This window comes from Antrostomus carolinensis, unplaced genomic scaffold (assembly GCF_000700745.2).
Source record: "Antrostomus carolinensis isolate BGI_N321 unplaced genomic scaffold, ASM70074v2 scaffold8207, whole genome shotgun sequence".
NCBI classification, from domain to species: domain Eukaryota; kingdom Metazoa; phylum Chordata; class Aves; order Caprimulgiformes; family Caprimulgidae; genus Antrostomus; species Antrostomus carolinensis.
In genome coordinates this window covers 8,484-23,458 of record NW_010329463.1, presented here as the reverse complement: position 1 = coordinate 23,458, position 14,975 = coordinate 8,484, and the positions used below count along the sequence as shown (strand labels likewise).

Sequence of the window (14,975 nt, the reverse complement as noted above, 5' to 3'; positions counted from 1 at the left end):
ACCAGGAAAAAACCCCAACTCCAAAAACCCCCCCACAAAACAACGCCCCCCCACCCCCCCAAAAAAAACCAAAACCAAAAAACCCCAAAACCAGAAAACAAACCAAAAAACCCACATACACACACACACAAAAGAAACCCAAAGATCTTGCTTCCCCCTGCCCCCCAGCTTGAAAGTTATACTATTTGATTTTATTCCCCTGAATGCCTGAAATGGCAATTTCCTTTAGAGCATACACATGAACAGCATGAAAGTGTGCTTAACTGGAATGAATTATATTGATACTTAAATATTTCTTGAAGGCAAGAGACAGAAGTAATAGAAACAATCTGAAGATATCATAGATATAACTTAGAAAACATATATAAACTTTCAACTTTTAACTTTGTATGTAGAAGGAAGTTAGTGTGATATTGTTCATTACCAGAATAATATTAATAATATAACCCAGAAAAATATTTAAAAAATCAATATATTCATGGGGCAGGGAAGAGAGAAACATGTATCAACAGAAGCCTCAACTCACTTTCCTACAGGTCACAATGTCACTAAGTCTCTGAAAAGAGTTTTTGAGGTTCAAGTAAGTATTTCAAGTAGGGTTGTAGTATATCCATGTGGTAGTTTGTACTGCAGATTGCAACTAGTTATAGGCTATGTCATGTACAGATTATGCCACAATAGGCTCTTTTCAATGTTATACTTAAAATACACAGGAAATGAAAAGCAATTGATTAGCAAACAGAACAGGTTGCCTAACCTCCAGCAGACATTTGGGTTGGCACTGTAACTGTTCTCCCACCACACACTGCAGAGCTGACCCATCACCTTTAGTTGCCAAGTCAGTCCTCCCTGCCCAGTCCTCTACCAAGGAGCGATCCTGGGGAGCGCTACCTCAGCGTTCCCTCTGGCAACGCTATCTTTATACATGCTTTGTGGCTCTATCCCAGAATTAGACAAAATGGCATAGCTGCCAACACAAGACATAATGTACCCAGTATTATTATGCTAGAAATTCAGCTCCAAACAGTTGGTTATCACTAGGTTAAATAAATGCATCAGGTTTTTAAGCAACACAGTTATGCTTTTGGGGTGGGAAAAAAACAAATACAAAAGGCAGATATGAGTTATGCTGGGGGTACTACAAAGTCCTTAGCTTTAAATAATTTATTTAAGGTTAAAACAAAGTTCATTAAAAATAAAACCAGCAAAAATAAAACAAGACTCGGCTAATTTAAAATGTAAGAGAATTTCAATTAATAATTATTCTTAATTTTAAAACCTATACTAATGCAGCTTACTATGAAAACTTCTCAGTTAAAAAAAAAAAAAATTTCTTCAGTGGGAAAATGCAGTACCACTTATAGTATCCTTACAAAAGAGCTTTTAGAATAAAGAGAAATTAATGTTCTTAACATCTTAATGGGAAGTCATATAAGCACTACTATGATTTGAACTATCTGTAAGTAGTAATATATCTTGTTTTCATTTGAGCTTTACAGAGGAAATATATCAGTTACAGCTCCTCAGAGAGCATAAAGGCCATCTTTGACTGAAAAGACGTTCCATACTGTTCATCCCAGACAGAGTTAACAGCAGGCCACAGAAAGTCAGGCACTCATCGTGACTGGGCAACAACAGCAAAGTAAACTGCAAAGGATACTATCCCTAATTTTGAGACACGGCCACTATGAACTCACTCAAGTATTAGTGAATTACTTGTAACAGAGCATGTATGATTACTCTATATTACACATATACAGCTATTTTGTAGAAGCATGTAACAAGAAGAATGATTTGCAATGTTTTTTTCTTATCCACTGAAAAAAAAAATCAATTTTTTTTCATTCTTAGCCTGAAACATTTTCTATTAGTTGTTTTTCTCCTTCCTCATTTAATCTGATTTCATAATAAGTGTATAGAAATATTCAGAAATATGACTGCACAGGGAATTGAAATAACATAGGAAGGCAAGAAACAACAGGCATAGAAAATCCCAGATGTTAGGACCAGAATCAAAAGTAGCTTTAAAATAAACATTGGACTCTGAGGAAAACAAAAAAGGATAGGAGAATCACTGTGGCTGGCATGTCACACAACTTAATAAAAATCAAATAATATATTTAGCTATCTGCAGTGTATGAGGAATAAATCAGGATACTAAATGCAAGTCAAACTACAAAAAGATAACAGAAAAATGATAATTTAAAACATCAATTTATAAATATCTTTTTTTTCTATACAGCCACAGCAAAAACTCCTTGCAAGCATCTCCTTCCCAAAGGAACAGTATTCATGGCAGACATCTTTCACCACTGTTGCTATAGCTTTCCATGTCTATTGTTAGTAAATTCTTTAATAAATAAGAGCTGCAGGAGAAGAGATGGAGACAGCAAATGCAATAGGATCTGTACGTTCAGTACTCGGATTACACAACAATGAAGACATACACAGTTCATTTCTACACTTTTTGTATTGTAATACACTAATCTTCTTGAAAACGGCAACGTTTTTGTTTTGCTTCTGGCTATGTTAAGAAAACTGAACCCCTCTTTCCTACAAGGAATGCCTGTCATTACATATGTCACTTGTCCAAAGATATGCTGCCACAATGCCTTTGGAAGGCAGTTCTGGTTGCAATTTCAGCTGTAGAAAACAAAATCATTTGCACACAGATCTCTAAGTTTAAAGAGCAAGGATAAAGTATTGAGGGCTGGATCATACTGCTCTCCTCAAACATTGATGAACTTAACAACAGCACAACGAGAGATATTTACAACCTGAGATTACAAAAATCAAACAATCCGGAGCTCAACAATCTTAATTATTTACAGAATACAAAGGTGATACTGTGCATACTTTTACTAGACAACAGGTACATAAAGGGATACCAAAAACAACAGGCAAGGATGTACCTTTAACAACTCTATACCTGTTGTAGATTCTGGAGGCATATGTGGAAATAGGCAATGGGGAAGGAAATCAGTCTGGCCACTTTCCTACTGCCACTGCCAGAGAAAGAATAGTGGATTAGCTGGATGGGCCACTAGACTAAGCCTGCAGGGCATTTCTTACATTTTTAGTTTGTGGCATGATATAATTAAGATGTAAAGTCCTTGATAGCTGGGATCAGGGAAGATCTTCATGTCGGATTCGGGCTGATTTCCTGAAATGTAATCTACAGCTGAGGCAAATGGCTAGAAATAAAACAAGCAGTACTGTCTGAGGAAATGTTTCTCTGAAACAAATGCAAAGTGAAGTGTGTTCACATTTAAATATGTTTTCCTATTTTTTATTATACAGGCAGCGATTAACATTAAAAAAACATAAGCGATAGGGGAAATTCATAAACAAAGTTCAACAGCCTGGGAATAAGAAAAAGAATCAAGGAGCTTACCCAGCATTTTAGATCCACAAGATTGAAAAACAACCTAACCAGATACCATAAACTTAATACAGAAGATATCTGACGCATGCTGCAACACAAAACCACGCTGCATTTTTCTCACAACTTTATTTTCCCTAAAAAGTGAGATGGTGAGCAAATTTGGCTATTCTTTAAGTTGAGTTAATTGGCTTAGTAATAAAATGCTGCAATCCAGGCTCTACTACATCTTATCAACAGTAACTACATCTACTGAAAAGCACAGACTTCATCATTCTTGCCAAAAAAAAAAAAAAAAAAAAAAAAAAAAAAGAAATAGAGATTATTAGAATTTATGTCTCAGCTTGAAAAGGGAAGATACTCAAGTACTCTATTGCAAGCTCAGTTTCATCCATCTTTATTTGATGGGATCAGCTAATTTTGACATCGTATCAACATACGGCCCAGTGAAGACTGAAAAATCTCCCCAGAAAGCTACGTAAAACTTGTACAGATAGACTGCACTAAGTTTAGAACCTTTAGATCGATGAATGCCAAGGTCCTCCAAATACATCTACAAACACTGAAATAATAATTTGGACACAGCACACTGATATCTCAAGCTGGATCAATTTCTGAGCATTTCTATGTAATATATCTAATGGAGCATTACATAACTACTAATATTTATGGTGGCCCATCTCAAGCACCAAAAGCATGGCATTCTTGCCATGCGGGCTCAGAAACCAGACACTTCCAATAAAGATGCCTGATAGATTATCGCCTACTGAGAGCCCAACATGTAATTGCAACAGGTTTTCTGTCATGACAAAGGAATCCCATAGAACAGACAGACTGGAATGCAGGACAGCATTCAAACACCTTGAACATGAAAGCATTTCTACTCTTCCTGCAATCCCTAGCTTCTTACACCATACATCTTAGCAATTTTTGCTGCAGATGCATAAATAATCATATAGACAGTTTCCAACTGAACAGCTCTACACCCAACAGCAGGTCCATCTCCGATCCTTATCCCACAGCATTCTCCACATAGACAGTCCTAGACTCCTCTTAACCCAGTCTGACGCAACTACGCTTCTCTTATTCCACACCCTAGATCAGTCTTCCTTTAAAAACTTCAATTTCATCTGTTAACATCCTCTTCTTGCAGAAATTCATCCAGTGTTTGCTCCTCATCATCTCCATCTAAATTCCCTACCTTCAACCTGTATTTCTTTCTTCCCCACCTACCAACTTCTATTTCCACTTCCTGTGCGTCATCTCTGCTTTTGCCCCTGCTCTCAGTTATGCATCCAAACACTGGCAATAGTCCAGTGGCTAAATTTGAATAGATCTTTTAATTAAACCAGCAAAAGCAAAGAGACCTTGCTGTCTTTCAGGTAGGCTGTTTCAAAAGCAAGTGCTAGGTCACTAAGAAAAAAGTTGTCCTAAGTTATCAAATACCAAACCAGCTCCCCTACAGCTTTGGTTTGTGAAAGTACCTAAGTTAGAAAAAGTTCAATGCGGAGGCAGGTAGAGAGCTTAAAAGATTTCAGCCCAACTGGAAAACTGCAGACAACCTTACTAAATAAAGCAGATAGTATTACAAGCCCTACTTCCAAACATTGCTTTTTTTTTATTAGCACCACTAGGAAATTGCAATAAAAACATAACTCAATCTACTCCAAGTTCACTTCTGATTATCCTTGTTATTTTCCTTCAACTTTTGAGTGTTATAAAAAACCAGTACTATTTATAGATGGAGTGTTCATTTCACTAATGACTGATTTGACCTTTCTGTTTAATGTCAGAGGGCTTTATTTCAGAATTAAAACCCTCAGCATCTACGGTTGTCTTCAGAAGCCACTAGGGCATAAGCAACATTCTTAAGCTACAGCTTCATTTCACGTTTACTTCCAAAGTTTAAATTAATAAAGGAAAAAAAGAGCCCCTATTTTTAAACGCTGTCAAAACGCACAAGGTATTGCCCAATGAGAACATACAGTACAAACATGCATAAAAGATTTATCATTTCCGTGGAAGAACAGGTGTGTCTGAGCACATTCTTTAACTAGAAGTAGATATGAACATGCCTGCTTGTATGTACTGGTGTATGTAAATAATATGCTGAACTAAAAATCTCTGCTTTGCAGTGTGTTGACAGAATGGGTAAGGTGACAGCTGCATTAAATGCCATAAAGCCTAAGGACAAGGAAGAGATAACTTTCCTCTATTTACATTGCAGATTGACCTACCGATAGGAAAAAAAAAGTATATAAAACCAAAATTAAAAATATTACTTACAATTTTTTTAGTTGTACTTATACAACTTTGGTTGTATGATATTTTTAATACGCAGAAACCCAATTTTATATTAAAAATAGATTTAATCAGTTTTACATCTTTATATAGAAATGGGAAACCAAATTTGACAAGTTTTGTGCTTCTCTTCGTTAGTTTTCCATTCAAGCAGAGCAACCCTCTATCATTTGGTATTCGGATTTGCTTGTCAAGCTGGCATTAGTTCTATACTAGAGAAAATGGAATACATCTACTGCCTAGCAATAGCAATTTAGCTTTTACAGTATAGATACGAGTACAACTACCAACGCTAATGAGTTTGCAATTAACTTGTCATGAATTTTTTGTGCTAGGAGCATGAAACAGTAAGTTAAGGAACCAATCCTTCCAGGAACTTCCTCCTCTGAAAAATTTAAGCAAAATTACTTCATATATTCCAAACAAGCTAATTTGTATTTGCAAACTTTTAAGAAATGTGCTTATAATAAAAAAGGTTGTGAATTTACTCTGCTTTTCAAATGGGTCTTTCAAAATTTAGTAGAACTTTTTAGTAAGGCAGGTGATAAACAATTATAAACAACATAATTAAGCACTAAAATCCCTTTAATTATTAAAAATTACTGTAGAAAAAAATCCATATATATTAATTTAAAAGTGTCATTTAAATGGAAAACTTTTAAATTAGATCCATGCCAAATAGTTATGCTTCTGAATACGCAGAGTAAGTGGGACTATTCCTCTGGTTTTTAGCACTTCAAACATGAGTTTTCAGACAGAAAATTCTGTTTATTTTCAGAATAAAGGCAACAATATTGTTTCAAGCAATAGAAGATGACCACTCAGTGTTAAGAGTTCTTTCAGAACCCATTTTCACATTCATGCTTTCTCAACAAAGTGCTGTTTGGGGCAAAACCAACTTACTTCTCACCTATATTAAGTTATTGATTCTCATAAAAATATATTAATAGCCCCCAGTGTATGTAATTGTATCAGTGTATATAATTAAAAATTTCTAAAGGAATAGCTTTTGAGACACATCATAATGGCAGTTTTAAAATTAAAACTGCTAAGCAGATAGCACAGGTGATGGGTTCTTTTAGAAATTAGGAAAAACTTAAGTTAAAATAGCTATTTCTTTTCTGTAAAGATCTCTTACTTATTCTTTCATTCTCTTCATGAGGTAAGCTATGACTAAGAAAAGTGGCATTGGCAAAAATAGACCAATCTCAGCAGCAGGAGGAGATGTAGCTAATTTGAGCAACTCTGGTTTCATCTTATGAGCAGGAACTTCCTGTGGTATTGAACATTGCACAGGAACAAATGGAGAAATAGAGGTAACAGGAGATCATGTCACACGGAACATTTCTACTTGAACAAATCTGTAAGTAGTAAAAATAAGTAATAACAAACAAACAAAACTTTACAGACATAGACTGAGGCCCCCCAAATATCTGTGTCTTATATGATACATTTTTGCCTCCATTATTTGCTCTAAACTCTCAGGCAGGCTCTGTTATCAGAGCTTAAAACAGTTAAGTAATTAAAAAATGTACCTGTTCAAGGACTTAAAAAGTGAAATGGCATTACTGAATAATTGTTTTGGTAAAAAAAAAAAAAAAAAAAAAAAAAAAAAAAAAAAAAAGGGAGGTATCAAACCAGAGAGAACGATTTGACTTCAATTGCATATGCACACCTCCCCAGTTTTAAAATGCCATCTCAAGATAAATTTTAAAAAGCCAGATAATTTGTTTGCAAACATAATGACCTTGGTTATTTTAATAGAGAATAAATACAGAAATATTGCATAAAATATGCTTTGATGATAATATTATATGCAGAGAGGCTTCCACCAAGAGGAAAGTCACCAAAAATATAGTCAGTCTGACATCAGGCATTACAGTGTCCTGTAATTTGTGATTTGAATGATTCGTTTTCAGGAAGAAAACTATCTACATTTATGCATTTAAACTAAGAAGCAGGAATCAAAAAGAAAACAAATTGTAAATGTTCTGGTACATCAAGTTTCTAGATTCCCAAAGCACAACAACATAAGAAAATTAACCATCAGAAATCAGCAGAGAGACTAGCAATTAGCTTATAGCAAGCTGTTTCTGACTAATGATTTTTCCATTTTAGTTTTCCCCAAATCAAGGTTTTGATTTTTCCTTCATTTTATATAAACAGTTCCAGAAATATCTGCAATTATACACACCATGTGCTAGTGTTCAACACAAGACAAGTTGTAAAAGCAGAATTTCCAAACTCTGGAATCACATAGCCAAATAAGGTACAGAATATTCAATACCTTAGTTATTTTTCATAGCATTCAAGGATACATCGACAGATGTACAGTATGGAGTTACAGTATGATTCAGAGTCCAAGGCAGTTTGTCTTACACATTTGAACATTTTATAAATATTTGCAGGGCCATGGCCCGATTTCTTTGCAGAAGACTTCTAACTTTAAGTGCATACAAATTTGTTGTTTATTAATAACCCTTTTTTCCAGTAATTAAGTACTGAAATTTTGTCTTAGAAAAACAGCATTAGACCTAACTGACATCTGACATTTTAAGATGTTTTATTAGAAACAATCAAGTTAAGTAAATAGGGGAAAAAAAAAAAAGTAGCAAAAAAATCTCAACTTTAGATAAAGCACTCTCGATACACTTAGGAGAGCTTATATTAAGACAGTCTAATCAGTGTTCACCTAGGAACCACGCTGACTTTAAACTTCAGCTTGGTCCAAAGTATTTATCTGAAAATGCTGACTGTGATGCAGATCAACAATGGCTTAATCAAAATATGTTTGTCTATTGTCTCGCTTTAAATAGATGATCTGTACTGGTACCCAACACTACATCACTTCCGGGTGGTTTTGACCAAGCTCTTTTACCTATCTTGGCCTTAGTTTCCAGCTACAACATTTTTTCTCCAAGGTCTGGTTCGTGTATTTCAATTGTAAAATTTTCAGCATAATGACCATACTGGGTTTATTCAATTAAACATCCAAGATCTCCATCTCCTGACTGACACATCTGAAACACACTTCTGAGAAAGACAGAGTTCCTATTTACTTCTAATTGAGTAAATTAATACAAAGAGAAGTTACTTTTTACCTCTTTTACTGTAAGTCAAAAAGAGTTAAATCCTGTTCACATACTTCTTAAGTCATGTGATATAAATCTCTCAGTTTGAGGATATGACATTTTAAAAATAGGTCTCTTACTTGAGGAGCCTGCTTTGGAAACACTCAGCTGAACTGTCATGCTCTATAAAATACAGTTGAAATTAATCTATTCAGACAAACCTATTATTATTAGTTTCAAGATTTTTTTTCTTAAGATAGTTGTTAAAAAGAACTAATGACAAGTGTGAGTATGGTATTACTAGACACCCAGTAGCTTTCTGCTAACAAGGGTGACTGCATTTTTTCCTCACCTTTCAGTCTATCTCAGTGCATGTACAGGGACACTGATGGTAGGTAGGGTGACTAGACCATTTCCAGACATCTTCTAATTTCAGCCACTCTGAACTAGATACTCCTCCCTGAAGCAACACATGCTTAATACACATGCAAAAGACACTTGATAATTTTGTATTTACTTTATCCATAAAGCACACACAGATGCTTTGGTAGAGGTTTTATACTGCAGATTTTTGCATGGACTATATAAAATTCCTGGCCTAATTCAAAATTACTTACTGAATTAGAAATTATAAGAAGCTGATTTCTATATGATGATGCTTTATTTAAAAACAGCAGCAGCGTTGCTATCTGAAACAGCCTAGTTTATATCTCACCAAGAGAAATTAGTATTATCTTTGTTCCGGTTAGTGGATTTTTGGATTATAAAGTCCTTACACAGTTAGCCTTTCATGAAGCATTGTCAGGGATTAAAAACATCCTTATGAACATGTTCTCATATAATGAAATCATAGCAATTCAACTTCATTTTACCCAGAGCAGGAGAAGTACGCCAATTAAAAGCTCTGTTTTGAGGGTTTAATATCAGCAGGTTGAAAACGGGTTAGGCAATAAACTAGCAAAAAGATTCTCAGCCCAGAGAGGATTTTTTCTTTTTTTTTTTTTTTTTTTTTTTAATGTCAAGCACACTTTAAATCTCCTAAGCTGTTTATAATGATAGAGTTGCCAAAAATAGCCCAGCTAAAAATCACTGAATTGGCTGCATTTATTACAGAACACAAAGAGCCTCAAAGCATTGCAGAATGTTAGAAAAAGGTCTTTAAAAAAAAAAAACAACAAAAACCCCAACAAGTAAAGATGGTGTATTCTGGAGGTTTGTTTTTTATTTGTACACAAAACTCAGTGCATCCATTTTAGGTACAAATATAGCTTCATATTTATGAATAGTACCATTACCTGGGAGTAAATACTCTAAATTTTTCAGTCAAAAAGTACCACAGTAGCATCCTTGTTAATACTTCCCTCCTAATTAATATGACTTTAATGTGTACAAGGACCTATTCTTAATGAGGTTTTGTTCCAGCTCAAGAATGGTTGTGTGGGAGAATACCGAGTCACAAGAATCCTCTTCTCTTCAGTAGCTCTACCTGAGCCAAACAAGAAGCAATAGATGCCACTGACTGCACTGAGAACTAACACCATACAGATCGCACTCCTCTCTCTGCTGGTGTAGTAAGGCTGCACTGTGCCAGCTATGCTATCAAGGAACAGAGCTAAACAGCCAGGAGAAGCATTTAGCTGTCTTCTGCAAAGTCTCTCCAGGCTGCACAGAGCAAGACACAGGACTAGTTACTACAGTAATATCCTAAGTAGCACCTTATCCTGGCACTGCCTGCCAGAGAGGATTTAGAATCACAGTACTATCAGAACAGTATAGACAGTTATATACAGGTTGTTTTTTGGTTTGCCTTTTTTTTTTTTTAAAATTATATCAACTGACAACTTCCATGAGTCACTTGCCCAACTCTGTACAGACTAACACAAATTAAAGGAGACATGGTGAGAACACTAAACAGGTATTTTTTGGAAGAGGCACAATGAGACTCAGTTTCATGCTTGGTTAAAGGCAGGCTACAACTGCTGCTACTAAAATAGGAGTCTACCTTCTCTCTGTGCTCACATTGGTTCTGAAGCTGCATGGTGAGTTGGATCAGCTTAATAACTCAAAAGTGAAGGTGAACTGTGTTCCTGCCCAGTTCCTGAGCGGTTACTATAGCTGATATGAGGGAACTGCCATAAATGTGCAGACAGGACCAGAGGATTGGTGACTTTTCATTTTGGCAGCAGGCAGTCTTGGAATATCATGTCAGTCATGAAATATCAGATATCACTGATAAGGTGCTATTCTTCAGCAACATATGCCTTGCTCAGAGTTGGTCCAATTTTCATAGGGAAAGCAAAAAAAAAAAAAAAAAAAAAAAAAATTATCATTCCCATCTTCGAAGTAAAAAATTATTTTGAAGAAAATAATTCTATGGTAATATTTTCTCCAGTTTTCTTCTCAGAATGAATTATTTTCCTTGAAATTTTCCTCAGGTTGCTGTAACATGACATATATTTCAGCCTGAGGTGTTATGTCCTTGCTGTTACAAGCAAATAAAAGTCAGGATCTTTCTATGGGGAGTGCTTCATAGAAGTTTCTATTCACATCTTGAGATATGAATATAGATGTAAATCTATAAAAGCTCCCAGCACTTCCCACGCACAGATCCTGACTTTCATTTTATTTAATAGCGGAACTTCCATATATCACTAGCACTAACTGGAACTCTCTGGACATTCTTTAGGCTGTTAGCTGTCATAAAAACCTTTGCGTACTCTTCCAAAAACTGATCTGTCTGTGATTGATCTATGTAAGCAACTTAGACTTCCTACCTTTACCTACCTGTGAGTTTAGATTTTAATATATTCTTCTTAAAATGCTACCTGGTATGGTCATCTATGCTGTCCATGCCACTAAAACAAAATTCCAAAGATTTATAGAAATAAGTGTGTTAGAATTGGTTATTACATGACACTGATTATGGTAAGCAACCATAAATATAATTTTCCAGTTGGAATTTCCACTTCACAGCTTCAAGCGGCAATGTGCCAGAACCGAGTATTAAGGTCTGACTACGTGCTAAAGCAATTAACTTAATCCTCAGCATTTCTGAGCATCTTAATTAAATTTATGGACTCTTTCCTCTCTCATTCCTATGCAACTAAATAGGAAAAAAATAAGCTCTCTTTCCAAAATTACCATATATGAATTGATGTACATTGCACATCTAGCAGAAGGTAAAGCATTTCAGAATTCCTTCAGTGTGTTAAGAAATTAAGTTTAACACAATATTTAAATGTGCTTGGAGGTATGAACCAGGTATGCGATAAATACATTAACTGTGGTAATCGAAGGCTAAACTGCATTGCATATTTCACAAAAAAACCCCACAACCGACCCAACAAACAAAAAAACCCCAACCCAAACAGACCAAAGCCACCACCAAAGGGAGAATACAGTTTATCTACCATTAGAAAAGTTCTCACCAGTACTTGTTTGTCAACACTGAGTTGTAAATAAGTTACAGGATTGCTCATATAGTAATAGAGGAATAGTCTCACATGCTATTTTCTCAATCAGTGATAGAATTAACTACAACAAAATAAAATGAAATCATATTGAAATCTTGAAGAAACAAATTACAAGTCCAATCTTTAAAACATTCTTCTGAATAAACTACAAAACTATTTTCTGACTCAAGATAAAGAAAATGCAGCCTTGCTTCTGATTCAGTTGCAAACTGAATGTTACCGTGCAGCATCACAAAGAACAGGAAACAGTGCTTTAATGGTGAACACAAAATTATTCAGAACAAGTATTAATAGTGATTAAAATATCATCAACAAGAAAACGTTATTAGGTTATTCATTTTGGCAATTATTTTTTAAAACCCAGAATTTTAAAGTCACAGCTATTAAAATAAAATACTTAAAAATTAAAAAAAAATAAAAATCAGAAGTAGCCAAGTCATGTAATTACTGAATTCAACCAAGTCTTTACAACCATCAACAGAATTTAATAAAATATTAGAAGGAAATTGCAATACATTACATTGTATACTTAGTGATAAATATTTTTAGGAAGTTATTTAACACTTAGGACTTACCGGCAGTTAAGTCGTTATTTAAATCTATAAATGCATGAGAGTGCGGTGTATACATTTTACTTTGAGTATCCAATGCAGCATGCCATGTCAAGTTCCTACAGACAAGAATAAAAAGCAATAAATTTCATCAACACTTAGGGACTGTTAATCATGATAATATAACTTTTTAAAAAATTTGTGAAGCTTTAGATGAAATTGAACATAAAGCATGTTCTACTAACCCTAAACTAAAGTTACTCCTTAGCTTACAATATACCATGTAACTATGCTTGAAAGGTTCTGCAAAGGATTATTCATAGCACAGGGGGCTTCAGTTAGATTTTATTAACTTTCTAAAGCAACTTTTTTGTACACAGAAAAATATCACTACCCACAAAGTGAAATTTAGTGCCTAGACTTCAGCTGTAACTCTTGATACACTGATGGCTGTCCTCCCTGGGTTCCTCAAGCAGCTTTACTATCAGTACTTTTGAAGTCTGCTTTAGGATTAATAAAGATGAGCAAAAAGGGACATAATCGCATGCTGTTAAAGCAGTTCATGCCTCCTCCAGGTAAATGCACTTCCTTTTCAATCACTTAAAAAAAAAAAAAATCAACACAAAAATTAAACTCTCACGTTATGATAGACTACATGCTAATTACGCCATCTCCCAAGCTGGTGATACTTTTAGTTATGTATTTATAAACATACATGTCCTGCTGGTTTCTGCTCTAAAAATGACTGAACTTCCAAACCTCCCTATTAGTAGTGCACTGAAATTTAACAAATTGTTCAGAAGTCAGAGCAGTTGAATCATCAGATATGTTACTTTCAGAACCCTTAGCTAATATACACAGAAAAATCTTAATATGTAGGACAGTGATATTACTAATGTCTGGAATAACTGTTTATTCCAGGGACATTGCACACACATTACTGAAGTCCTTATCTTCCATGACTCATTTTATGGTAAGACAAAAAATAAGCCTCTGATAACTTCCCAGAGATCATAACTAAGTCTTAGAAATGTTAAAAAGAATCACTTAACCTTAAATCAATCAATAAATAAATATTTTCTGTAAGTTTTTCTATGTATTCAGTTTTGAAGATAGCCAAGGAAGTTAGTTATACAGCTCTAGTATAAATTTAAAAATATTTTAGATTAAAAACAGAAAAAAGCTGTTCTAAGCAGATGACATAAAGCTGTTTTCCACGTACAAGACATTGCTTATGCTGCTACCTATAGCACTCAGTCTTATTTTGAGCTATAATGAGTAAGTTTATTTGTATGCTACTGAAAGGATTTTCTTCAACAAAATGAAACAAATCCCTCCTAGTTTTCCCTATCTTCAAAATCTTGTAAATTTTCAATATATCATCATTATAAGATGTTCAGAAACACTCTTGTGAATTTGAAATCTCTGTTCTATAAGCCATCAATTTAAATAAAAGTAATGGTCATAAAATCCAAGTTGGGATTAATGACCAAAAACATATTGCCAAGAAGGGTATAGCTTTACACATTTAACTTTTATTTACCCTACATCACTTCTGAATGACCTCTGAGGAAAGGAAAAGAGTCAGTTAGGAAAAACAGGTATAGATTTGTTAAACTCCCTGATGGGGTGTGGGGGGGGAAGCCTTATCTAAACATTTCTGATGGGCCATAGAGATGCAGGATGGAAAGCTGATATACTGTTGCCATAGAGACAGAGTAATCATCTCATTGATCTCTCCAGTGGTAACAGACAGCTTCTGAAACAATAGCTACAGAAAGACACATAAGAATGCAAAGACTTCCTAACACCCTTTCTTTTTAAATAAGCTTAAACATTGATTGCATGCAAACCTAAAACAGCTGTGACACCAACACCTGGATTTCTCCTGAAATACACAAAGCTTTTAAGTTTCTGTGTTAATGTTACTAAATAACATTCAAGACACTCCTGTGTTCCATTTAAAAGCTGCAAAATACCAAGTTAGAAGATGCAAATTTCTTCAAACAACTGATTTAAAGTTCCAGTCCAAAGAAAATAGTTTTAAAATAAAATGTCGAGAGTTATTTTTATATCATCACAAAGCTAAGAACAATGTATTTATTTTGACATTTATAACGCAACTCACATGCTATAAGTAATTTCTGCTCTCTTTTGAGCACATTCTTTAACAATTGAGAGAAAAATCTCTAAATCA

At 34.6% G+C, this 14,975-nt stretch overlaps 1 protein-coding gene across 1 annotated transcript in view; it reads right to left on the bottom strand.

The window, feature by feature from the left end:
* Positions 1–14,975, bottom strand: part of ITFG1 (integrin alpha FG-GAP repeat containing 1) — a 75,923-nt gene that overhangs the window by 55,329 nt on the left and 5,619 nt on the right. The window contains exon 5 of the mRNA XM_010172566.2: positions 12,803–12,897. Within this exon, the coding sequence (XP_010170868.2) occupies positions 12,803–12,897 (95 nt within the window). The remainder of the gene's footprint in view (positions 1–12,802; positions 12,898–14,975) is intronic.